The 25,934-nt window shown below is 50.9% G+C and overlaps 1 protein-coding gene and 1 long non-coding RNA gene across 2 annotated transcripts; one reads left to right on the forward strand and one right to left on the reverse strand.

The window, feature by feature from the left end:
- Positions 1 to 510: 510 nt before the first annotated feature.
- Positions 511 to 20,776, reverse strand: MTURN (maturin, neural progenitor differentiation regulator homolog). Its single transcript, XM_040964488.1, has 3 exons — positions 20,415 to 20,776; positions 10,748 to 10,870; positions 511 to 2,639 (listed from the first exon to the last, which is right to left on the reverse strand). Exons 1-3 carry the CDS (start codon positions 20,574 to 20,576, stop codon positions 2,529 to 2,531), a joined length of 396 nt encoding a protein of 131 aa, XP_040820422.1. The 5' UTR covers positions 20,577 to 20,776; the 3' UTR covers positions 511 to 2,528.
- Positions 14,919 to 17,313, forward strand: LOC121145570. Its single transcript, XR_005882056.1, has 3 exons — positions 14,919 to 14,938; positions 15,243 to 15,430; positions 17,299 to 17,313. It is a non-coding gene; the product is annotated as an uncharacterized LOC121145570 (long non-coding RNA).
- Positions 20,777 to 25,934: the final 5,158 nt, after the last annotated feature.

The following is a 25,934-nucleotide window of genomic DNA, read 5'->3' on the forward strand; positions in this document are numbered from 1 at the left end:
AAGAAAGAACTGAATGCCCACAGCCCTGGCGGTGCAGGCCCTAGCAGGTGGGGACAGTCAAAAGCTGACATGTTCCCAGGCAGTTTCCAGGCTGGCCAGCATTCTAGGGATGAACGACAAACCAAATGGGTCTCCTTAAGTGCTGCTCCCAGGGCCACATTTCACAAGGCAGGGATAGCACAGGCAGCTCTGACAGCTGGTAAGGCCAACAGCCCTTGCTTCACAATCCAGTGAGATGGGAGTCTTTAACGCCATCTGCTCACCAGCAGAGCTGGGACCAGAGATCAGCTGCATTCCCTGTTCCAGGGCCCGTGTTCAGCCATCACCTCACTGCAACCTCTCCCAGGGACATTTGTGTGTCACTTGTCTCACCACAGAGCCACTTCTGGGACAGGTACCGTGGACTGCCAGGCCTCACAGACTGGCCACAGGCAGAGCTACACAAGGTAGCTTTGTGCTATACTAAAAGCAATGTGCAGGAGAGAGCACGTGTGTGCACGTGTGTGTGAGAACACTCGGAGAGATACGTCATAGAAAACAAAGTTTTAGAGGAAACAACCCAATTAGCTAATCCCTCTGGGCTTTTGCCATGGGATGCAAGTAACATACAGGGGTTTTCTGCATCACCTATGCCCGGGACAGAACAAAGACAGACTTCTCATAAGCCCATAGAATAGCCTGCTCTGTCTCAGCTCCACTCTCACTGACAGACAACATTAACACAATAACACCAAGATGTATCTGGTTACAGCCTAAACACTTTTGTGACACAATATACTTTATACAAACATCCCTTCCATTGCCAAATCCCTATCAACTTTGGGGTCTGTGCCTCAAGGGACCCAACTCCAGCTGACCCTCCAAGGGCTCAGGGAGGGGCTGTTTCTACATTTCGGTTGCGGAAGCCATCTTGTGCTCAAGTGCACGTCACCATGCCTGGCGGGGGGAGGGGGTCTTTCCACAATCAACAGCCTCACTGTGACCTCAGTTCATGAGCATAACTGGTCATGACACAGGTGGACAGTGAAGGGTTGACAGTGCCACCCCAACTGACGGGGTGGAAATGAATGTTGGTCATGTTTTTCCAAGGAAATAAAAAAAAATAAATAAGCAGTGGGCCCAAGGCATCGATGGGAACCATTGATTTATTCTACCCAGTGTTCTAAAACTGTAGCATAATCAATTAAATAGAAACTGCTGGGCCAACTGGGTATACTTGGTGGTGCCTGCAAGACCCACAAGGCTCCTGTGAAGTTCTGTGGCTTCTGCAGTCACAGATTATTTACTCAGAAATCTGACAGCCAGAAATCTGCGCATATGTGGCTGTGATCCTCCCACCCTGGTGCCAGGCACAGGCAGGTACATCAGGGAGCAATCCCACAAACTGAGTGAGCAGGCCCACAGCGGCGGGAAGGGCACAGGAAGAGGGCAACAGAAAGTCCCAGGTAAACATGAGAAAACATCTGTTGATGACTGGAGGCCTCCCGGTGTTTCCACCCTAAAGTTCATTGCAGTTAGGTCCCTCATTGTACTTGATTGCAATTTTTTTTAGTAATTTGCACAATGGAATCCTTTTCTTGACTTTTTTTTTTTTTGAAAAAAAGAATACAAGGTTAAGAAAGTAAAAGATGATTCCATCATATTTTGAAAAGCTTTCTAATCCTGGTTTATTTTCCTACTAAATTTATCTATGGCTTCAAAGTTTAAGCAGCACTTACTTGGATTCTGGATGCTTTCATGATTTTTTTTGGAAGTTGCCATCTCATTCTAAGAGAAAAGGTAAGCCTCCCACTTCCCGGACGGGAGATTCACAGTATTTTATAGGAGTCAGTGATTTGTGCCTCTCACCCCACTCAGGGTTTCCACCTGTAGACTGGAACAGCAGCTTTGGACTTAGCATGTTTTGAAACAAATGAACAAGCAAGCAGCGTTGCTCCCTAAAACTAACGCACCATCGGCACATGCACACCCAGAGAACTTAACAGCGGCAAAAACACTACAAGGCTTCTCTGAGGCCCCATCTACTCTCTTGGTCCAAAGCTAAGCGATTCTCTTTTTCCCCGCCCTTGTATTTGCAGTTTCATGATCAGATACTCAAACTCATGCTTTATGAGCAAAACCTTCCACTTACAGACACTGAACATGTACAAAGTGCAGACTGCATCTCCCTCTGCCATGCTTTTCCCCAGGAAGGTCACACATGTGGTCACCCTACAGAGTTCCCTACATTCCAGTCAGCAAATGTGGATTTCCCAAAGCAAGCCCCAGAAGGACAGCCGGCCACGATGGACTCAGAGTTCAAGATGGCAGAGGCGACCAAGACAGCTTCATGGAAACCCCTCTGCAGCAGGGCTGAGACTCGGGTCACTTCTGAGCAAAGCTCGTCACAGGCATCTGCTGGTCATTAGGAAGGTGTTTCATTGTCATTTGGATGCTGGGCACTGGGCGTCCAGTTTCGAGGTGCACGCGACCCTGCCTCGGGCACCACAGGCTCACTCTCCTCCCTCCTCCAAGGGAGACCTGGGAAGTTACTGTTGACTGATGCCCATCTGGGCGTGGTCCGCCTCCGGCTCCTCCTCTTCCACATCTGCGCTGTACTCCTCAAACGCATCGTCATCTGCATCCGGAAGCCCCAGTAACTGCAGGGAGAGAGGAGGCAGAAGCAGCTGTGAGCACCAAACGGACAGCAGGCAGGCAGATCACCCAAGGTTGCAGATCCAAATGGAGCAGCACTTGGTGCCGCAGCCAGCCGCAAGTCTCCTGAGGGTCGGCTCCCTTGGTCTGTGATATCCCTGGGCATGGGTGTGGTCGAAAGACCATTATACCAAGGAGCTGCTAGGCTGATTACATTCAGGCCACTCCACAGAGGGACCCTAATGAAACCAACTCCAAAAAAGGTCCATACTGTTTTCCTTGTACTGCCTCCCTAGCGACCTGCCATCCTGGGCCCTCTTGCTTAAACATGGGAAAAGGATGAGCAGAATTCCAATCAAAAGTTCCCCAAACGCCACTCTCCAGGATTGGGGGAGGAAGAGGCAAGGCCAACACAGGACAAACTCCTGTGCCAGGCAGTGCTGGTCACATTACATACACAGCCTGCCAGCGATGCCCAGCCAACTGCAGGATGCATCATCTGAGCTCAGCTCACTGTAGCTGCCTCAAAGAGGCACTGTCAGCTTGGGGACAATGCTCTTTTTCTCACTAAGGCGGGTGCTGCACGCTGTAGTGGGTGAACAAATAAGTTAAAGTTTGCCTTAACTTACTTAGAGAAGAGCTAGCTGGTCATAATACAAATAACTGCTATTTTGGTGGTCATTATTTTTAAGATCTTTCAATTTACCCAATAGATGTATCCACCTATCTATCTGAAAGGCAGAGAGAGAGAGAATGAAAATGAGAATAGCCAGGGCTTGAACCAATGCTGGTATTGTAGGTGGCAGCTTAATTCACTGTACCTCAATGATGGCCCCAGGAGTAAAGATGTACGCCATAAGTAGACAACGAGAGGTAACATTTAAAGAAGTGGTTACAATATCATGGAAATGCCAAAAGAAGATGCAGAAATTCAATAAAAAAATACAACCATTCATTGTACTGAATAGGGAATACAAATAAGAACTGGCCTTTGTTTTTTGCCTTGCTCAACAACAGGTCTGGTTGGACTGGCTGCCTTGAGTTCTGGGTTTAGGGGAAAACATCAGGACCGACCAGCAATGGCTGGCACAGATAAAGCAGCCACAGCAGAGGCGTGTATCTATGTGTCTGCCCTCAGAGTCCACAAAAGCTATGCCTGACAGTTCTTCAGCATACACTTGGCTGAGTCACACCAACGCAGACTGAGCTCTCCCTTCAGCTTAGGATGGTATGGATGGGGATGCAGCAAGCCAGAGAGCCACTTCCACTTCCCATCCCTGCCCTTCCTCCCAGCTCTCTATATCTCTTGGCAGGAAACCCAAAGTGCACAGGCCCAAGGCATGGGCCCCAAAAGGCTCTTCTCTACGAAGGGAAGTGCTCTGTCTGCACCTCCCAGAGTTCTTGCCCTGGCCTGACACAGGGAGAACAGAAGAGGAGTGGGTCCCGGTGGCCTCTGGATGCCTCAGGCACCTCTGTGCAAGCCAGGCCACAGCCACTGCTGAGACTCAGCCCCATACACTCCCCTGTTCAGAGCAAGCAGCGACAGTCAATGGGAGACACAGCCAGGAGAGTTCCTCGGAGAGCTGCTTCCAGTCCCTGCTGCCCACTGTCACACCTCAGGTGCTTGTACAACGAGGGGAGGAGGTGCTGCAATGGGCATTGACAGTGGTCACTCAGTGGTGGCTTCAAAGGTCTCTGGACACTCCTTCAGGAGACTCCTCTCCACTGCTTACCCAGTGGATCACCCTCAGATCTACCTACAATGTGGAGTCAGCATCAGTGGGCTCTGGCAGGAGCTGCTTCTATGCTTCCAGCCAGCTCCCAGGTGACAGGGACATTGCTAGTCCAGGAGCCACATTTGGAGGAAGGAGGCCACATAGCATTCCGAGCAGGTTGACACCACTGGTCTTAATGATCAATGACCTCATGCTGATACTCCCAAGACCTGTGATGAGATCATCCTGGAGGTCAGTGTGCCCTGTTTGTTTTATTTTAAAAATTCACTTGAAAGACAGGGAAACAGTACAGGCAGATCTACTGCTTCATTCGCCAGATGTCTACACTGGCCAGGGTTGGGCCAGGCCAAAGCCAGGAGCGAGGAACTCAGTCCTGCATCTCATGGGTGGCAGGAATTCAGGTCCCTGGGCCATCACTAAAGTTCCCTGGGTGCACACAGGCAAGAAGCTGGACTCAGCAGTGGAACCAGGACCTGAACCCAAGCACTCTGCCATGGGGTGAAGGTGGCCCAGATGGCATATCAGCCACCATGCCAAAAAAACGAGGTAATTGGCAAGAAGGCTGTAAGACCACAGCCGGCAAGAACAGCAGGCGCTCTCTGGGCAGGAGCCGCTGTACTTTCTACAAAGCACAAGGGTTTCAACGTTCATACCATAAGTAATAAGCCACAATAAACTTCCCAACATCTAATGTCTTTCATTAAAACTCACATGTGTGAGATGAGCATTTGGCCTAGTCACCAGTTAAGATGACTACGTATGCTATCAGGGCACCAAGGTTTAATGCCATGATGCCAAATTCCTGGCCAGTGTATACCCTGGGAAGAAGTAAACAATGGCTCTAGTGCTTGGGCCCCCACCACTCGTACGAGAAACATGTCTACATCTCAAATGAAGAAAGAAAAATTTAAAACCATAAGCAAGCAAGTCTGGTGGTCACGATCTCATTTCACCAGATTCCTGAAGGGACAAGAGCACAAGTGACAACTGGACTTCCCTGTGGGCATCACCCTGCCACAGCAGTCTACTGAGTGGCAGCCAAGAAGCATGTGTATTGCTCATGGCAGTGCCTGCAGATGCCAGGGACCCTGTGGGTCAGCAAGACCCAGAAGACTGTGAGCAGCTAGGTGACAGGGATGGGCAATGGGGTGGTCTGGGGTGGCTGAGGAGGCAGTGGTTCCCAAATGCAGGCAAAACCGCTGCTGCTCGGGCCACACCCTGAGAAGCAAAGCATGGCTGCTCAGATTGGTGGTATTAGCACCTGTTCCCAGGGAAATGATGGGCTGCCTTTCAATGCCCCTTAGCCTGGCAGCACTAGGTCAGCCTGTCTTTAACATGTTCTGTCCACAACGACACAGCCACACAACCTTTTCCTGTGCTTTCATTCTCAGTGGGGACAGAGTGGATGAAAGCTTGCCCTCTGAGCTGCATGGTCTTTTACTGGGGTTTGTGATCCCATCACTAGGCATGTACTTCAGTGGCCAGGTGTACTTTACCTTCACCAACCAGAAAGAGGCACCTCTGCTTCCCTGGTCCAGAGGCAGAGCCCAGCCAGCAAGGACATGCACTAAGCTGGAGAAGTTCTGCTTTGCAATGGAAACCAGCAAGCCCAGTAGCATCTAGTCAAACCCACGCAGCACACATAGCTCCAGGCACAAGACAACACTCAGCCAACCCGGCTGCTTTCCGCAATATTGCTGCATTCCACCCTGCCCCCTTTTACATGTGGCTTCCTGATGGTCAAAACACAGACACAGACTTGGTAAGGAAAAGCAGTCACACACATTGCATCCCGGCTGGGACATCTGTACCACAGGGATCTGGGCTGCCAGCTTTGGCAACAGCTGTGGGAAGAGAAGCTGACGGTAGCTAATGAACCCCTGGTGGGGAAGCAGCTGCAGAGTGAACGATGCTGCCTGGTAGTTTTCCTAGTTAAGATGTAGGGGAACTGAGTTTCTTATTTTATTGATGATGTCTTTAACTTTTCAAAAAAGAAGTTTATTTATTTATTTTTGAAAGGCAGAATGATATGTAGGCAGGGAAGAGGTAGGGCAGAGATAGAGAAATCTCTATCCATCTACTAGTTTGCTCCCTAGGTAACTGCAACAGCAGAGGTTGGGCTTGGAACCAGCTGGCAGATCTGAGAACCAGGATGGGGCGCAGGACAGGCTGGGGCAGGCTACAACACCAGCCAGCTCACATTAGAGCCAAGACTAGACGTTGGCTGGTCTGGGGTAGGCTGCAGCACCCACCAGTATGAGCTGGAATCGGGTGCAGAACAGGCCGGGCCAGGCTACAGCAGCCACTGGCAAATGACAAAGTTAGATGGGCTATGCCAGACTGAGCCACAGCACCTACCGATACATGTGACGCCCAGGGAGAAGGGTAAGAGCCTGGTAGGGGTACAGTGTGGGCTCTCCTACTGGGCCACTGTTCCCACGAGAATTGGGACTGAGGGTAGACCATGATGGGCAAGGCTACGACACCTCTTGGCCTGCTAGACTACAAAACCACCCAGAGAGTGAAAGATTCAGGAATGAGAGTGTGACTAGTAAGGAAAGAGTGGACACCTCTCTGATGAGCTGCAACTCCCACTGGTGAGCACGAGGACAAGGGCTGAGGAAGTCCTTGGCTAGACAGGCAGTAGAACCCACAGGCATGAGTGTGCACTGGATAATGGGGTTGGTTGGGTTGAGCTAGGCTTCAATGCCCATTAATGTGTATAAGAGCTGAATGGGATATGGGACTGACCGGACCAGTCTGTTCCACATATTGGCAAGCACAGGAACCAGGGCTGGGGGTGGGCCTGGAGGGAATTATTGGGGTCACTCCAATCATAGTACCTGCTGGTGTACATGAGGGCTGAGTTGGTCTGGGCTGCAGCATCCACTGGTTTGTGTAGGAGAAGGAGCCGCAGACAGAATCGATCTGGCAACTGCAACTAACTGCCAGTGTGTGCGTAGGCTGATGTGGGTAAAAGACTGAGCCAGACCATGTACTGGCAAGCACACACAAGAATCAGCTCTAGGATCACCTCAGACAAGGTCTTTTTGGGGACCCCCCAATTGAATCGCTGAACTCAGAACTCCAACTGTGGTGAGAACTGCAGGATTGGTGGAGCCAAGGTTAGAGTGAATGTGTCAGAGCTGGGCCTCCTCAGTGGCTATAATGGAGCAGTGGACAGCATACCCAGAGGCACATGGAGGATAAAGCAGTCAATCAGGGCCTGCAGAGGACATTTGGTACCACAGCAGAGGAAGGAGGGCAGAACAAATTGGAGACTACCTCTGCCAAGTGTTGGCAGCAAATATCTGGGTGAATGGAGACTCTTAAGGTAGACTGTGTCAGCCAATGGACCTTGAAAGGATTTTCTCATCCTTGAATCAGAGAGGTTGACAGCATTTCACAACTACTGAAACCACTTAAGCTCCACATTGGGGATCCCAGGTTGATATCGAGTGGCCATTCCCCAACCCTGGGTGCTAAGATGGTGGGAGGCTGGGTGCGGCTTCTCTACTTGTCTCCCTTCTTTCCCCAGATAGGAAAAAGAAAAAGAAAGTTGGAAACAATGCTCTCACTCTCTTTCCCCTAATTCTTGATCCTTCCCACCTTGATCAGCTAGGTAAAAATCATCAAAATTTTTTTAATGAAAGAAGAAGCCAGGAGCGAGCCAGGAACTCCATCTGGGTCTCCCCACATGGGTGCAGGACCTCAAACACTTGGTCCATCTTCTGCTGCTTTCCCAGGTACATTAGCAGGGAGTTGGATCATAAATGAAGCAGATGGGACTTAAATTGGCACACGTATGGGATTTTGGCATTGCTGGCAGTGGCTTAACCCACTGTACCACAATGCCAGGCCTGAACCTGATCGTCTTCAGATTTAATTTAACTTGCAAGATGCCTCAAACCCAGGATAGAGTTCCTGGCTCTGGGCTTTGGCCTCTTGGGAAGTGAACCAATGAATGGGCAATTTGTTTCAACTATCTCTCCTTCTCTGTCACTTTGCTTTTCAAATAAATAAAAATATGCTGAAGAATTTAGAACCTGGAAAGGCAAGCCTAACATGAATGCAGCTCAAGTCCTGAGGGTATTGGTTGACATGCGAGACACAGCCTGATGCTTCACTGCATTCTTAGCTTACTCTAACAGCTGGGCAGACCAAAGAAACGGCAGAAAGGAGTGCATCGTGCCACATCTGCACACGTTAAGCTCTGTCTGGCAGAAGATGTTGTTACCTTGGGCCTAATAGTTCAGTGCACACACAGAACTGATACAAACACACCAAGAAGCAAGATGCCAGGAGTGAGAATGAGCAAAAACACAACTAAACAGACCTATGAACCGTGAGACAGCAGAGTATCAGACTTAGGCCATCAGGCAGCAATGACAACCAAATTCAATGTGAGACAGGCCTGGGCATCTCAGCAGAGCAGATCGCAACTGAAACAACTTGAAGATAACTAATGAACAATTCTAGTGCAAATGTTATTGAGCATGTCAAGTGCCTGTGGTGGGCAAGCGAATGGACTTGGGGGAAACGTGACACTAGCAATCTGACTTCATCTTCCAGTGAGGAAACAGGGAACTAGGTCCATTATCAACACAGCAGGGTGAGGCAGGAGTGATATCTTTGGTTTTTCCCCACAGCTCCTAGCTCAGCCTTGCCACAGCTCTTGCTATTTCCTAGGTGACTAGAATAAATCTGGGGTCCTGCAGGCTCCTCAAGTCTCTTGCTCTCTGGCCTCTGGCCTTCCACCTGCTGCTTATTTGTCCTAGGCAGGCTAGTATCTCTCATCTCTGGACATGAGACTCTGCCCTGACCCTGACTGGGACCTGCTGACCATAAAGAAATGCTTTGTTCTGCTGTCCTTGACAGATCACATGACCCCCATTTCAGCAGGGGTCCTGCCCCAGCCTCCTGGGGGGGCGGGTAGGAAGCTGCCCAGGTAGCCAAACTCTGCCAGGCTTCCAGAACGCCAGCCTCAGGTCACCCTGTGCGTCCACTCACATCTCAACTGTCCATGCTCCAGTCATGTCTATGCAGTGACAGCTCCATCAAGATCCAAAGGGAAGGGTTTGCAGGGACACAAACCCTTCTACATGGAGTGTAGAAGGTCCAGGAGGGCAGTGTTTCCACTCCTCTGTGCACCCCTTCCTCTGCAGCCTCTGTCCTTCATGACAGACCCATGGGGGATTCCCAAGTTCTGGGAGCCACTCTAGCATGTGAGACAAACTTGAGAAGAATTCTGGGAACCCCAATAGACAGCCAGCTGATCAGAACACTAGGAAAACCATCTGGAGTCAGGCGTGGTAGCTAGTGGCTAAAGTCCTTGCCTTGCGCAAGCCGGGATCCCATATGTGCACCTGTTTGTGTCCCAGCAGCCCCACTTCCCATCCAGCTCCCTGCTTGTGGCCTGGGAAGGCAGTCAAGGATGGCCCAAGGCCTTGGGATCCTGCACCAACATGGGAGACCCAGAGGAGGCCCCTGGCTCCTGGCTTCAGATCAGCTCAACTCCAGCCACTGTGGCCACGTGGAACCTGAATCAGCTGATGGAAGATTTTCCTATCTGTCTCTCCTCTCTGTATATATGACTTTCCAATGAAAATAACTAAATCTTTATTTTAAAAAGAGAGAGAGAGAGAAAGAGAGAGAGAAAAGAAAACCATCTGTAGCTCACACTGGCACAGGAGACCAGGGGGATAGTCTTGGGGGCCAAGTCTCAAAATTCAAAGGACCTGACACTGCCTCCAGGCAGGCAGTGCCACTCTGCTGGTGCCCTAACAATAGCCTCCGAGGACAGAGAAGCCCTCTGTGTCAGGTGCACAGACGAGAGGATGTGCTGAGTCTGAGCTTGTTTCCCTACCCAAGGTGGTCTTTCACTCCACACAATTATCAGCCGGAGTGGAAACAGGCTGTCTGTCACTACGGAGATAGAAGTGCTCAGTCCCGACAGGGATGGAAAACAAGCCAGCGAGACTCTGGAAAAGGAAGCAAGGGTAGCAACAGGATCCAGGTCCATCCATCACGGAGGTGCAAGCTTGGTAGGTCTTTCCAGGAATGTGCAGCAGGCAAGCCCCTTTGTGAGAACAGAGCCATGGGAACCTGGACAGGAACACTCCACGGTCTCACACAAGGATTGTTCGCATCCCAACCTACTAGGAACTTTCAACTCAAGGGATGCTAGAAATATCCGCCAGCTCCGCGACAAACAGCTGTGTCACATCCTGTCCCCCTCCTCCCGCCCCCTCCCCTGGCTGCTATCTTTAAACCACAGGGCAGACAAGAGAAAAACAATTAGTCATCCTGTGCTCAGGGCCCACTCTCCCCACCACCCATGTGGCTCCAGGCCACAGTGATGCGGGGCAGACACCTACGGGTCTGAAGGACGTGAAGACTTTCTCTAGGACCTCATGCAGCGTCTTCTTGCCGCAGGATGAGATGTAGTCTTGTGCCAGCTGCAGGAAAGGCAGGCAGTCCTCGCTCTCACTCCACACGTGCTGTAGGGGACAAAACAGACGCACAAGTCATCAGCACACTCAGGCTGGGGTGCACTGCACAAGCACACTTCACACAAACCCACACACTCATGCTGGATCCGTCTGCCTTGCAGGAGGTCAGGTATGTCTCATCAGGAGAAGCCCCACACCTCCAGTCCCAGTCGCACCTGCTCTGTCCATTGTTACATCTGCACACACATGGCAGAGGGCAGTGAGCAGGGCCCCTCAACCACCAAGCCTACTGCCCATTTTCTTGTGCTGGCTTTGGGTATTCTTTTCTTTCATGACGACTGATTTGGGAGTTTTTCAAAAAGCCTGGCCTTGGCCAGGCTGAAGCCAGAGCTAGGAACTCCACCTGGGTATTCCATGTGGGTGCCTGGGGCTCACGTACTTAGGCCATCCTCCATTGCTTTCCCAGGTGCATGGATCAGAAGCAGAGCAACCACCAGTTTGCAAACTTGCCCCAATGGGAGATGCCAGCAAGATGGGTAGGGGTTTAAGCTGCTGCACTACAAGACTGGCCCCATGAGGGTGGATTTAAGACTAGTGTGAGGAGGCACCTGAAGCCTGTCTCTGAAATGCTTAACTGCAAACTTGAGCTGTGGCTGAGGGATTAATGAAGCATTAACCAGTAACTTGGAACAGGGTGTCCTCTGGTCACAGCAGCGTGTGGTGGAGGTGGTTCAAAATGAGATGAACCAAGAACACCCACAGCCATAGCTCAGTGCCAGGAGGCAAAGGTGTATGAGAGCTGCCCTTCCCTTAAAGCACTCTAAGGGGACATCACAACCAAGCATGGCTTCACAGTATAACCCAGGTGGCAGAAGGTCAGTTTGGGGTTTTCTGTTTTCCCTATGGCTGGGTGAGACGTCTTCCCCATGCAAGAGTGACTTAATTCAGAACATCTCTGAGATCAGTCATATATGCCTTTTCTACACAGGTGCAGGGGTCAGGACCAAATCCAAGCAACAGGCTGGAGCAGCTGACCTGTAGGAACTTCCTACTCTGCAGGTCTCAGCAAGGCCAGGTGCTAGGCTGTTGGAAAAAGCCTGTTTGGTCTGGGCAGGCATGCAGCATAGGGGACTGAGGGCTAACAGCTCCGTGGAGAGGAGCGAGACACGGGGGCAGGCAGAAGGAGATCAGCTGGAGAAATGACCCCGTGCTCATACCCAGGACCAGGGCTTGTCACTCAACAAACACAACTAGCTCCTTTCTCACTGCAGGATGTCCAAGAATCAGACTACCAGCCTTATGAAATGCTGCTCAGACACTATGAGAGTTGGCGCACATGCTCCATCTTTATAGTTCATTTATCTATGTCTTGCAGTTGTACATGTCCGTCCATTCTCCAGCCCCACGGCTCTGGCTCTAATAGATATCTCGGGACGCTTTCTCCCTAACCTAATAAACACTGTGGCTGGACCCTATGGCTTTGGAGAACAGCCCAATGCCCTTCCCTACGGAGATCCTAAAAGCTCCCAGGCCACCAAAATGTCACTTACGTAACAGCCTCTCACAACATACAATGATGGACCAGCACAAAGTGCTTCTGTGTCTCACTTGAGGCTCAGTCAGCAGAGATTCCGTGGGAACAAAGTCCTGTTTCAGTGCATCTGCTCGGTATCCACCTTCATGCCTCACACGTCCTCCATGCTTCATGCATTTGTAAAAGTTCTAGCTGATTGTGAATTTTTGCCCAAGTGGAATTAACAGCTCACACTATCCTGCATACAATTTAACCCTGTCCTAGACATGTGAAAATCAGTAATCAAGTCAACAGTTTATTGAGTGCCTGGGGCCCAGGGGCTGAATGGCATCCATGGACATTCAGTAGTTCCTGTGGCAGGACTTCCAAAGGTTCATGCAAAAGTAGAAGGAAAGGGGCTGAGGGCTTAGAGGATAAGCCTCCACTGGTGATGCCAGGATCCCAAATGGGCACTGGCTTGGGTTTTGCCTGCTCTACTTCCTTTCTAAAGATTTATTTGTTTTTATTAGAAAGGCAGATATATAGAGAGGAGGAGGGGAGACAGAGAGGAAGATCTTCCTTCTGCTGATTCAGGCACCAACTGACCCCAACAGCTGGAGCTGAGCTCATCTGAAGGCAGGAGCCAGGAACTTCTCCGGGTCTCCCATGCAGGTATAGGGTCCCAAGACTTTGGGCCATCTTCTACTGCTTTCCCAGGCCACAAGCAGAAAGCTGGATGGGAAGCATGGCAGCCAGGATATGAACTGACACCCATGTGGGATCCTGGTTTGTGTAAGGTGAGGACTTTAGCCAGTAGGCTACTGTGCCAGATCCATCTGCTTCACTTCTAATCCAGCCTCCTGCTAATGTACCTGGGACAATGTTGGGGGACAGCCCAAGTTCTTTGGCCCCTGCACCTAAGAGGAAGACCTGATAGAATTCCAAGCTTTGGCCTGACTTGGTCTTGGCCATTACAACCATTTGGGGAGCAAACCAGAGTTCTCTGTAACTCTGCCTTTCAAATAAGTAAAAAACAAATCTTTTTTTAAAATGGGAGGGAAAAAAAAGATAAGTTGATGCCAGAAAAAAAAAAAAAAAAGCAAAAAACCTTGAAATCCGTTAAGAATTTTTTCCTAACTTTCCATAACAATTTCTGAAGACCCCATGTATTTAAGCTGCTCCTTGCCCTTTTACATTCCAGGGGCGAGAGGGGAAGGTGCTTTTCACCTGGCTCAAGGGCAAGGTCACACAAGTTGCAAAACAGCCAGGCAGTATGACTTCACCAAGGACATCGACCCACAACTTGGCTGGTGTGAATACGAAAAACTTACAGACCTGTGAGGATTTTTAAGGTCCATTCGAGCTTCAAACTATAAAGTGACCTGAGCAGACTGTATCACTCAAACAGTAAGAGAACAACAACACCCCCAGCATCGAGAGCTGATCAGTTTATTTAGCTAGATGTTTCTGAGGCCTCTCTAACTTTCTGAGGAAGCTACTCGTGCTATATAACCATTGCTCCTTTACTTTGGGACTTCCTTTGCAACAAATACAAGTTAGACAAGGAACACTCACCCGCTCAACAGCATTCTGTCTGCATTTTCCTCATTTGGCCTGGCCGGGATTCTGAGCTAAGCAGGTTTAGAAAATACTGTTACCTTGACCCTTGCCCATAGGGCAAAAACAAGGGAGTATAGGATTTGGAGAAAAGCTCAAGTGACCATAGCCACTTCACTAATATTATTTTGGATGGGCCCTGTGGTGCAGCAGTTCAGCTGTCCTTTGGCAAACTTGTATCACAAATCAGAGTTCAAGTTGTTTGGGGCCCTCCTACCCAATGAAGGAGACTAGGACTGAGTTTTCAGCTTGCCCTAGCCCCAGCTGTAGCAGGCATTTGGGGAGTGAATCACTGGATGGGATAAGGAGCTACACCTAGCTGAGGCTGTGTTTAGAGACAAGACAGATGGGCACTTAGGAGGACCAACAGACCTTTCAAAAGCCAAGGGGGGCCTGATGTGTATCTGGGGACAGGGCAGATCATGCTGAAAACAGGATGGGGAACTAAAGATAAGCATCGCTTGCCACAAGGCATGGACACATGACTTTAACAGGAAAATTGTTGAAGATATGTGAAACCCAACACCTGCTTTGCTAGGAAACCACTGAAGTGATAACCAACGCCACGGAAAATCCAAATGGAGCAACACAATGTGCTGACCATCAAGTAGGGAGCTGGGGCAAAGCAGGCCACAGACTCCCCGGAACAGGGAAGACACATCAGGAAGGGAGGCCAGTAGGGCTTCCCAAGCTGTAGAGAGTATCCCAGGGTTTCTGAATGAATCTTCATTTTTAAAATTTTATTTGAAAGGCAGAGGACAAGAGCAGACAGACAGGTAGAAAGAGATCTTTCATTTGCTGGTTCACTTCCTCAAAGACTGCAACAGCCAGAGCTGAGTCAGGCCAAAGCCAAGAGCCCAGCAACCAGTCCACATGGGCAGTAAGGACCTAACTACCTGAGTCATCGCCGGCTGCCTCCAGAGGCTGCATCAGTAGCAGCTGAGGGGCGGAGGGGAGTGGTGCTGCAACCAAACCCAGGCACTCAGGTACAGGATGTGGGCATTTTCATCTCTGCACCAAATGCTCACCTCAGGGGTTTTGATTTTATGTGTGTTTAGGTCACCTGGGATGGGGAAGCACTATCTGTGTTAAGAATTTACATTTCCAAAAAATGTAGGTGGTAGATTTCCAGGTGCCAGTCTGGGGGACACCTTGAGAGTCACAAGTAAAGCAGAATTCTGTCCATACGTGAAGGGGCGAGGGTGGGAGTGTTGGTTTTGGATAAACTTAAATGGTGTCATTAGTGACTGCCACAAGGTGGGATGCATGTGTGGCCCTTCTTTCTTTCAGGATGGGCTAGTGTTTACCATAAAAGCTCAGCCTACAGAGGACAACAAAGCCCTATCAGCTATAGAAGACAGGAGAATGAACACCTTTCTGCTTCCTCCATGAAGATTGCAGTTTGCTGTAAGCTGGCATTGTATCACGCAGGCACCTTTATCCTACAAAACCCTAGAGGCACACCCTGTTAAGCTCTGGTGAGGATTCTACTGCACTGCTGGGGGTAAGCCGGGCCAGGGGCTTTAGAACACACCAGGGGCTGGCATTGCAATGTAGCCGGTTAAGCCGAGACCTGTTACAGTGGCATCCCATATGGGTGACCCTGTTGCTCCACTTCAGATCCAGCTCCCTGCTAATATGCAAGGGAAAGCAGCTGATATCTCAAGTGCTTGGGCCCTGCACGTACCTGGGAGACGTGCAAGAAGCTCCTGGCTTCAACCTCGCCCAGCCTTGGCCTTCAGGTTATCTGGAAGAGTGAACCAGCAGATGGAAGATCTCCATCTCTGTCACCCCATCTTTCTCTGTGTAACTCTGCCTTTCAAATAAATAAAATCAATCTTAAAAACAAACAAAACAAACCACTCCTGGCTCCTCTCCTCTCTGAACACAATGTCCTGCGCCTAGAGGCCCTTCATTGTCACTGCGGTGCAGCTTGTCCCTAGCACGCACAGGCTCCATACCCTGGATCCCAGCAAGTAGGGATCAAAATGAGACAAAGAATTGTATGTGTGCTGAACGCATAGGGCTCTTTGACCTTACCTCGAGTCCCTGCACAAGGCAGTCTGAGAACTGTTCACATGACACTGCCATGGTTAGGTCTTGTTGGGAGCCCAGAGTTGATCTAAGGTTGGCAGAAGATTGAGGGGCTGATACGGCAGTACAATACCATCTCATCTAAAGTACTGGGCCATCTGTAGCTCTGCAGTCCACATGGCACTCCTGGGACAGTCCCCAACAGAGACAAGAGGGGCAACTGCCCCATAGTGTGGGTGCCCTCTCTCTCCCAGAGCCAGGGAGTCCTTACTACAGAAATCTGTGGTTTATTCCTGTCCACAGGCTGCCATCTCATGCCACACTGCCCCTGCGTATAGAGTGGGAAGAGCATGGGTGGTCACACCTAGGAGCAGCCACCAGTTCTGTGTGTGGGCTACAGACAGGACTTACCAGGGAGGAGCCTAAAGCTCAGAACGGTTATGTATGCTACCTGCCTGAGGTCACACAGGGACCAAGGGGCAGGGGTGGGACAGAACAGAACAGTTCAGCACATTCAGCCTAAGTCATGGGATACCGTGACACTTGCAGGGCTCACCTGCCACCATTTTGTCTCCTGGGGCTGACCATTCCATGCACAGACCAGGGACACATCATCTCCCCCGTATGGACAATGCTCAGCCATCGAGGAAGGCTGCATGGCCTGTCCACTAGGCAGTCATACCCACCAGTCCTCATTCAGTCCTCTCAATGACAATGCAGGCTGGCTAGATGATATCCATGTGATAGAGGAGGAAACTGAGGGCAGAATCAGATGAGAGAGCCTTCACTGCAAACATAATGCAGTGTCATTTAAGTCAGGTAAGGCAGAGGTTGGCTCACAGGTTTATAAAGGGCAGAGACACTGGTGGAAACTTCCACCTGCTGGTTTACTCTCCAATTGCCTGCAACAGAGTAGGCTGGGCCACAGCTGAGCCAGGAACTCAGTCTGGGCCTCCCATTAGGTATAGCAGGGACCCAAATAACTGAGTTATCACCTGTAGCCTTGCAGGATATGTGTTAGCAGAAGATGGAATTCAAAGCAGAGCCAAGACTTGAATCCTGGCTCCCTGATTCGGGATGCAGGTGCCCCAAGCAGTTCCATGACTGCTGTGTCACACGACCTGCTCCTATATTGACCAGAGAGCCCAGGACACTGCTGAGTGGGGACTCACTGAGGGTGGCAGTGAGGGTTACACATAAGAGGCAAAATAGGAGACAGAAGGAAAAGGCCCAGTGGCTTACACAAGTGCTATAGCATGGGATTACAGGCAAACAGGTGCACCCTGCTCATCTTCTATGCTAACACTGGCAGGATCGGGAAGATCTGGATGTGGAGAGTGGTGAGGAGAGAAGGCAGACCCTGAGATCTCTCACTTGAGCAACCAGATGGATGGTGGCAACAGATATAAGAAGAGCAAGCTGGGCTGACAGCTACGGAACACTCCGTGCAAGCAGGTGGCTGGTCTCGAGGCTGCCACAGTCACTCACACATCGTCTTCACTTTGGGCACTGTTATCAAACAACCCTTTCAGGGAGGTATGGCTGCTATCCTCCTCATGTTCCAGATGTGGAAACTGTAGCATAGACTGGCTAAAGGAAACAGCTTTCACAAAGCACAGAAGTGGGGGGCTAGGACGCGACCCCCACAAATCACCGTACAACACCATACTTTCTCCTAGACAGTTGGAAGGACCCAGACATCACAGGGGCAGAGACCCTGTTTCCATTCATTGAAACCCAGAATTGGGTGGCCAAGGTGTATGGGTGTACAGGTACTCAGGATACAGCGTTGTACCCTTGATCAATGCTGGTTGACTGAATGAATTGAGAAATGCATGCAAACACCTGTGCTGTTAACAAATTCCTCCAGTAACAGGGATTTCACCCAAATTTACTCTGATTTTCTTACTGTTTTCCTGAGAGCGCATGAAAAGAACCTAGATACACTTAGAGGCCATCAGCAGCTCAGCAAGCCTGCCTGGGACTTGCTGAGGAAGAGGTTCTGGGTGGGCATTTAACCTAGCAGCTACACATCTCAGTCTTCTGTCAGGGCACCTGGGTTCCCTATTGGTTTGGCTCCTGACTCTGGCTTCCCCCTAGGCTTTATGCCACCAGGCAGCAGTGAGCACATGGGGCCCCTGCCACCCAAATGGGAAACCTGGGTTGAATTCTTGGCTCCTGCTTTAGCCTCTCGGCTACTGGGGACATTTGGAGAACGAATTAGCAAATGGGAGCGTGTGCGCACACACACACACACACACACACACACACACAAACCCAGAGTTAGCCACAAACAAAAACAAAAGCCTCCTACTGTTGGCATCTCAGGCATTATAGCCTCCAAGAATTTTGAGAAAATTCCAGTTTGTGCAAAGAATTGTTCTCGCCCTGGCTCCCACCTCCCATCTTTCCTGTCTATTCCATCGACATCATCAGAGAATAAACACTTCCTCCTACAGGTGGCCTTGAAAAGGGCTCCATGGGATGCTTCTCAAAGCTGGCATTACACACGTCCAAGGTTTTTCCTTTCTCTCAGCTGCTCACCTACTCTCCTTAGCACCAGTTTCCTGGGTCTGGTCCCTACAGCTCCCCTGCTGGTTATTGTTGGGGGACACTGGGGTCTGCCTACTGCAGCCATGGGGCTGTGCTTTTCTCACTCTGGCAATGGAATGAAGCCCCTTTGGAATGATTCTCCATTTCTCTGCATAAGAAGTTAGACTGACTTATTTTAAGTGTAGTTAATATGTCCTCACATAGAAAATGCTGACTTTAGGGCCCGGCGGCGTGGCCTAGCGGCTAAAGTCCTTGCCTTGAATGTGCCAGGATCCCATATAGGTGTCGGTTCTAATCCCATCAGCTCCACTTCCCATCCAGCTCCCTGCCTGTGGCCTGGGAAAGCAATCGAGGATGGCCCAAAGCTTTGGGACCCTGCACCCATGTGGCAGACCCGGAAAAGGTTGCTGGTTCCTGGCTTCGGTCACTTGGGGAGTGAATCATCGAATGGAAGATCTTCCTCTCTGTCTCTCCTCCTCTCTGTATATCTGACTTTGTAATAAAAATAAATAAATCTTAAATGCCTTTAATACCTGCTGAAGAAGGCATCTGTTATTAAACCCACTTCACAGGTGAGAAAACTGAGTTTTCCATTTTTAAGACAGAGAGGCTCTCAACTTTGAAAAGACAGGATCTGTGACACCAAATTTGCGGTCTGTTGCTGGGCACTGGCATCATTACATTCACACTTTGGACCTGGACAGTGTGCCTGAGGAGTGGGGGAGGGCGTACAGCATGGGGCCCCAGTCCTAAAGCAGCAGTTACAGTCTGCCAGTGGACGCCCCCTTTCCCCACCCCAGGCCATTTTTCTGCTGGAGCCTCCCACCTGCACACCTGAACTCAGGCGGGTCGCCGTCCGAGCCGGCGAGGTGGTGGGAGAGACCCGCTTTATTGGGCACTAGCTGTCGCCTCCCAGGGACCAGACAGGGAGGTCCCGCCCTCCCAAGTGCCCGCTAAGTCGCTGCGGAGGGACTGGGCCCCCAGCGGTGCCCCCACCTGCGGAGCCTGCACCAGGTTGCACCCGCGTTGCCACCCGAGTCCGCAAGGGGCGGCGGCAGCGCTCCGGCCGCTGGCCGCCGACCACACCGCAACCCGCACCCACAGTCGCCTCCATCTTACATTGGGGACCATCATTGATTCCTAGTCTTCACAGAGCGCCACCCTCATCCCAACTCCTGGCCCTTGGCAACACCCTTCTCCTCCGCCAACACCACGATCCCAAGTGGTCACAGGCAGTCAAGTGGGAGCTCCCGATAGCACAGGTCCAGGTTGTGTGTATGTGTGTGTCGGGGGTCCTAGGAGCGAGTCCTGGCACGCCCGAGGGTGCTGGGATGGAGACTCGGGAAGAGAATCCGCAAGGAATGTCCGAGAGCTGCTGCAGCAGCTGTGCGGCCAGAGGCTTTGTGTCCCGAGCAGACAGCGCCAAGCGCGCACGGGGTGCGGGGCAATTCGAGGAGTTGTGCTCTGCGCAGGAGAGGAGCGGGCTCCTCTCGCGGACAGGAAGCCTGGATTGCCAGAGGTTCCAGACTTGGGAGCTTTTGCTAGGATCCACTCGCCTAGCCCCTGTCCGCGGACACCCCAAGAAGTCCCCTAGGCCAAAAAACCGCACCCGAGCCGCGGGGTCGCGTCCCTGAAGGCGCGCTGGCAAGACCCAAGGCTGGATGGACTCCAGGGGCCGCCACCCCTCCTGCACCACAGCCTAGCTCCCGGGTCCTAAGGGCGCCCTCCGCCACACCCGGCTCCAGGGCTTCTCCGCGGGAGCGCAAAGCACCGGGGCGGCGGCGGGGTACGCCTGCCCTCCTCCCGACCCTATACACTGCCCGGTACCCGCAGCCGCCCCGGCGACCAGTCTCTCCCCCACGGCACTGCACTCACGAAATTGTCGACGCTGCCGTTGTCCGGGCACAGCACATAGAAGGAGACGCCGGGGTCGGCGTAGAAATCCATCCTGCGCTCGGTGTCCTCCGTGGCGATGAGCTCGAAGGGCGTGTGCGAGCACCATTTCTCCGCAGCGTCCGCCAGCTGCTGGAAATCCATCGCGTCCGCCGCCGTCGCCGTGCCCAGCCGCCGCCTCCGGTTCTCGGCGTCTCCTCCCGGGCGGGCCCCGCAGCGTGGCGTGGCGTGGGGTGGCGCGGGTGTTCCCCCACACCGGCTCTCGCGGCTCGAACCCGCGGCGACTGTTTACATGCGGGATGCAGCCGGGGCGGGCGGCGGACGGCGCGGGCCGTGCGCGCGGCTCCTCCCCGCGCCGGCCCGCCTGCTCCGCCCCCGGTCGGGCGGACCCTGAGGGGCCGGCGCGGCCGGGCGGGAGTGGCCGCCGCCCCTCCGCAGCCTCCGGGGTTTCCTGCTTCGCCTCCCCGGCTCCTCCCTACTCCCAGGGCCCCGGGAGTTTTCGGCAAACCCGGAGCATCCCGGGGCCTCCTGGGCGAGCGCGGGGACCGCCCCGGCCCGTGACGTCACGGACCCCGGCCAATCGGCGCGGCGGCCCGCCAGCTCGGTGACGTCACGGCGCGGGCCCGGGTTCGTGGCCGGCCGGGCTGCGGCGGTTGAGGCGTTTTCCTCAGCGCAGTTCACGCTGAGGTAAACTTGGACCTGGCGTGAAGCTATTTGGGACATTTCGGGGGGACACAGAGCTTCCTCTTCCGAACCTGAAGTCCCTTTCCTCCGGCGGATGTAGCGGAATAGGAAGGGGGCAGAAGGCGCGCATCGCACGAGCCGGGAGGACGGCTTCGCCGTGGTCCCGCGCTACCAGCCACGCTTGTTCTGTGAACTTTCGACCCGCTTCTGCCCCTGAGGTGTGCCTTCCTGGCTGCTCTCGCTCCGGGCACGTAAACCCGAGGAATCAGCCGCAGTGACAGCTGCACGCCCTCTCCTCAGTTGAGGAGACTCTGGAAGGTTCTGCGCTCCTCGCAGCACCGAGGCGGGAATTCCTCCCTCCGGACAGTCCCTCAAGTCCCCTTAGCGAATCAAAGGAGCAGTTCCAAAGCGAAACTCATCTTTTGGTGGGGAAGAGGTTTTGGTGATTTGCCTAAAATCATCCTGGAAGTCGAATCCTTTTTTCTTTCATTTTTTTTTTAAATATACTTTTTTTCTATTGGAAGTTGGTCCTCAACTTAGAACTTAATGCTGCTATATGATGATCTGACTTGGCTATTTCCTGGCCTCCTGGAACGCACTTCGGTTCACTTCAGTGAACATTTATGAAGCTCGTGCTGGGTACTGGGTGTAAGAGCAACATGCACGGGGCGTGGTTTTTTTGCCACCAAGGAAATTTTTTTTTAATTCTTTTTCTAATTTGCGAGGCATAGTTACATAGAGAGAGGAAGAGACAGAGATCTTCCATCAGCTGGCTCACTCCACCAAAGGATCAGGAGTGTGGAACTTCATCGGGCACTCCTATGCGATGCCAGCATTACATGGTGGTGGCTTAACTTTGCATGTGGAACCTACAGGTTGTAAACCAGGCGTTCTTCTCAGCCGTCCCCTGCACAGCTGACCAAACACGCCCATCTGCCTCCAGTCGGCTGCTGTGAAGGACTCTTTAGGTGTAAAGTCCTAAATTAATTGCGCTTGAGATGCAGAGATGATTCTTGAGGTGCCTGACCAATCAGAGAAGCTCTAGAGAGGCACTTGGGCTCTCCCTAGAGACTCACAGGAGCGGGTGGCTTCCTCACCAGGGAGATTCCCCACTGAGGTGGGAGATGGAGGGAACCTCCTGTCATGTATCTGAGAGCAGGTGTTCAGGACTGAGAGCAACCCCCAGCCAAAGCCAGCAAGGCAAGGAGACTTTACCTGTCTTGTACAAGGAGCTGGATTCGGCCAGAAACAAGCCTGAAATATCTAAGCCTGACTTGAGCCTGTGGAGAACCCAGCCATGCGAGGCTGTGCTGGCACTCCTGACTTTGGGCACCATGGATGTTGCTGTCAGCTGGTGGGATTATATATTTTTCTGCTATGGTAGAAAACAAATACACAGGACAATGAAAAAAAAACCCAAGTACATAAAGATTCAACATACAATGGTGATATTACCAAAATGTCACTGTTTATTAGAGTGTTTTATTTGAGGGGCAAAGAGAAAGAGACATCCCATCCAATGGTTCAGTCCCCGAATGTCTGCCAGGGTAAGGACTGGGCCAGGAACTCAAACCAGATCTGCCACATGGATAGCAGAAACTCAGATCCTGGAGTCCTTACACCTCTCTGTAGAAGTTTCCTCTGCAGAAGTCACATGCCCCTGGATTTGTGTAAAGTCATCAGAAGATCTACCCCTGGCTGTCTTACCAGAGCTGCCTCATCTGCCCACCCTTGTTCTGGAATTTTCCGTGGTTTCTATTCCAATGTAAGTAGGATTGGTGTTCACATCTAATTTGATCTTTTGTGCACATCCCTGTTGGTAAATCCATTGAATTAGCCATTCCCTTTAGTAACAGCATTTCAATTATACAGTAAGGGAAACCAAGCATATAAGAAGCATTCAACCTTTGTTGAGCTCAAGGGAGTCCCCTTGCATCGAGGGGGACCGTGGACCCCAAGTTTGAGAAGGTGGTGGTCGTGGTCAATAAGACAGTAGGTAATTTGTCACTGTAAGTGGCCAGAGGTGTGAGAGGACCTGAGAGTCTGGACAGGTGACACCCAGAGATCATCATGGGAAATGTGCCCATCATGTCTTCCCCACAGTACGCTCAAAAACACTCAGCCCTGGCTGTGGGCTGGGAGGATGAACAGGGGCTCCAGCCATGCCAGGCCAGAGCTGTGCCACCCTGCAGCCAGAGTCCAGAAACAGATGAAGCTTGGAGAGCAGCAAAAATGTAAAATATATACATGCTGAGTCTATGATGCATAACCTAGATTCTGGGGAGAGCTTAGAAGGATTTTCTGTAGCACACCTGCCTGCCCTGCTAGAAAAACTCATTCTGCAATTTATGCCTGAATCTGCCAGTCCTAAGTTTTGCTTCAGTTGGTTCTTAAGTTTTCTTTGTGTGAAAGGAAGAGACACGTGGAGAGAAGGGGAAAGTGGAGGTTTTTCATCTGCTGGTTCACTCCCCTAAAACCCACAGCAGCAGGGGTCAGGCAGGCTGATGGCAGGAGCAGGGAATTCCAGCTAGGCCTCCCCCATGGGTGGTGGGCATTCTGGGAGGCAGCACATTAGCAAGAACTGAATTGGAAGTGCACTCAGGACTTGAATTCACACTCTGATAGGGGCTACAGAAGCCCTAAGCAGTGGCTCCAGCTCCTGGCCAGCAGCTGCCATGGACCTTAGATTTTTGTTTTTTCATTTTTTTAAGTTCTTCTGATACATTTGAACTTAGAATTTAAGGGAGCTATGGGATTTCAGACTTAGATTTTGTGTTCAAATTCATCTACTAACCATTTTTCTTTTATGTATATTAGAGAAACAGAAATACTTAAGATTTGGTTCACTTAACCACTTTAGTATTCTGAATTGTGCAATTAATTGTTCCCTCTCTTGCCCTTATTTTCAACTAGACTAGTTTCTGATTCTTCCTGTTTCTCAACATCTGCATTGCCTTCCTTCAGTAAAATACAATCCATAGCACGTCGTTCTTGACCATATCTCATGACTGGTGCTGAGAGACAGACTTTGGGGTAGCAAAGCCACTATTAGGTCATTCTCCTTTCTGACCATGATTTACTGCATCTGCTGAAGCTTGTTAGGACCTATCACCTTAGTTCACCCTCTAGAGAGACATCGCAAGAGCATCACTCAAAACTCCTGTGCATACCAACCCATGCACCGCCACGTGCACCACCCACACACCAACGTTCGCACATAGACAAATGATTTTATGGAAGGGAGTGGATTCAGACATAAGAAGCTGAATGTGTGTCATAATTTATGAAACAAAGTAGAGAAAAAAAAAACCCTATAGTGGTAACCAAAAGTGTAACATGAGCACAGTGTGAGGGTCTTGTATGGTCTGTGCACACTTGGCAGAGGACACGGAGAGATCTAAATGTGGATCTGGTGGTGTTTCTTTTCCAAACTCAGAACAGCCAGATGGACCGGTTTCCAAAAGTAGCTCCCAAGTCAGTGTGTTCTGATTTTACCTCTCAGAAGAGCAATTGATGGATGCCCAGGCGGGAGCTCAGGGAGTCTCACACTGATGTTTCCTGATCGTAGCTCCTATAATTCTGTAGGAAGTGCTCACTGACTTAGAGTGGCAGTGTGTCCTGAAACAGTCTAAGTGGTACCTCCTAATGTAACCAACATTCCAGCCTAGCCACGAGACTTACTGTGTTCCTGCTGGCTTCCCCTCCTGAAGGTACGGCTGATTGACCAGAATATCACCCTACATGGGTGTTATCCCAGAAAAAAGATCTAAACTCAAAATCCAAGTACAATTTCTGCTGAAATATATACCACTTTTCAGTTGAGGATCATCTGTGTGTGTGCTCGTATATTTAAGTCAAGCATACTGCTTTGTTTCACAGATCTCTAACATCTGTATAGTAGGGCTCCCCCAAAAGTTCCCTGTTGGGAGTGGATGTTTGGTATGGTGGCTAAGATGTCCATGCCACAGATGACTGTAATAGCCAGGAACTTCATGCAGGTCTCCCGCGTGGGTACAGGATCCCAAACACTTGGATCATCCTTGACTGCTTTTGCAGGCCATTAGCAGGGAGCTGGATCAGAAGTGGAGTACTTGGGACATGAACCCATGTCATGGGGTGTGGGCACCCACAGATGGCCCACCAAAACTCTGGCCCCATACTTTTAGATCCTTAACCCTATTTGCTTATTGGTTTGGAAACTTAGATAGAATCCACCCCACAATGTATCTCTGGAAAAGACAAAAAGATTAAAAATCACACACACAAACTCACCTGACTCATTTTCAAGGTAAAGGAAGGCAAGTTTGTGAACTGTAAATTCTTCCTTCCATGTCCACTCCAATCCTTGTGTTAGTCTGTTTCTAACAGGCTGTCTTTCTGATAGCCACCATGAGCTTAATTTTCTGGCTACCTTCCATAGTAGGAAATGAAAATATGGATGACCTCAGAAGTGGCAGACCTGAAAAAAGGAAAAGATGGATGTTTTTGCAGGTGCAACCTTGTCACTCCAGCTTCTTGACTATAGTGTCTCTCTCTGGACTCTGTCCTTGTGTTTCATTTTTCTCCTGGGTAGAACAGAATCATCGCAACATATACCATGACTGGCTTTGGTAAAGAAGCCAGAGGTTATATGTTTGAGAGGATCAAATTGAAAAATTCTTTGTCACGTAAAGATAGGACCACAAAACTTCCAAAAAATGAAGGAATGAAAGTATGGGGTATGGGTCGGGGTAGAAATTCTGATATAAAAGATTTTCTCCTCAGAAATTTATGGAATTCGGGCCCGGCGCGGTGGCGCAAGTGATTAAGGTCCTCGCC

Source organism: Ochotona curzoniae, unplaced genomic scaffold (genome assembly GCF_017591425.1).
Source record: "Ochotona curzoniae isolate NIBS_2020 unplaced genomic scaffold, NIBS_Ocur_1.0 scaffold_3835, whole genome shotgun sequence".
Taxonomy (NCBI): Eukaryota; Metazoa; Chordata; class Mammalia; order Lagomorpha; family Ochotonidae; genus Ochotona; species Ochotona curzoniae.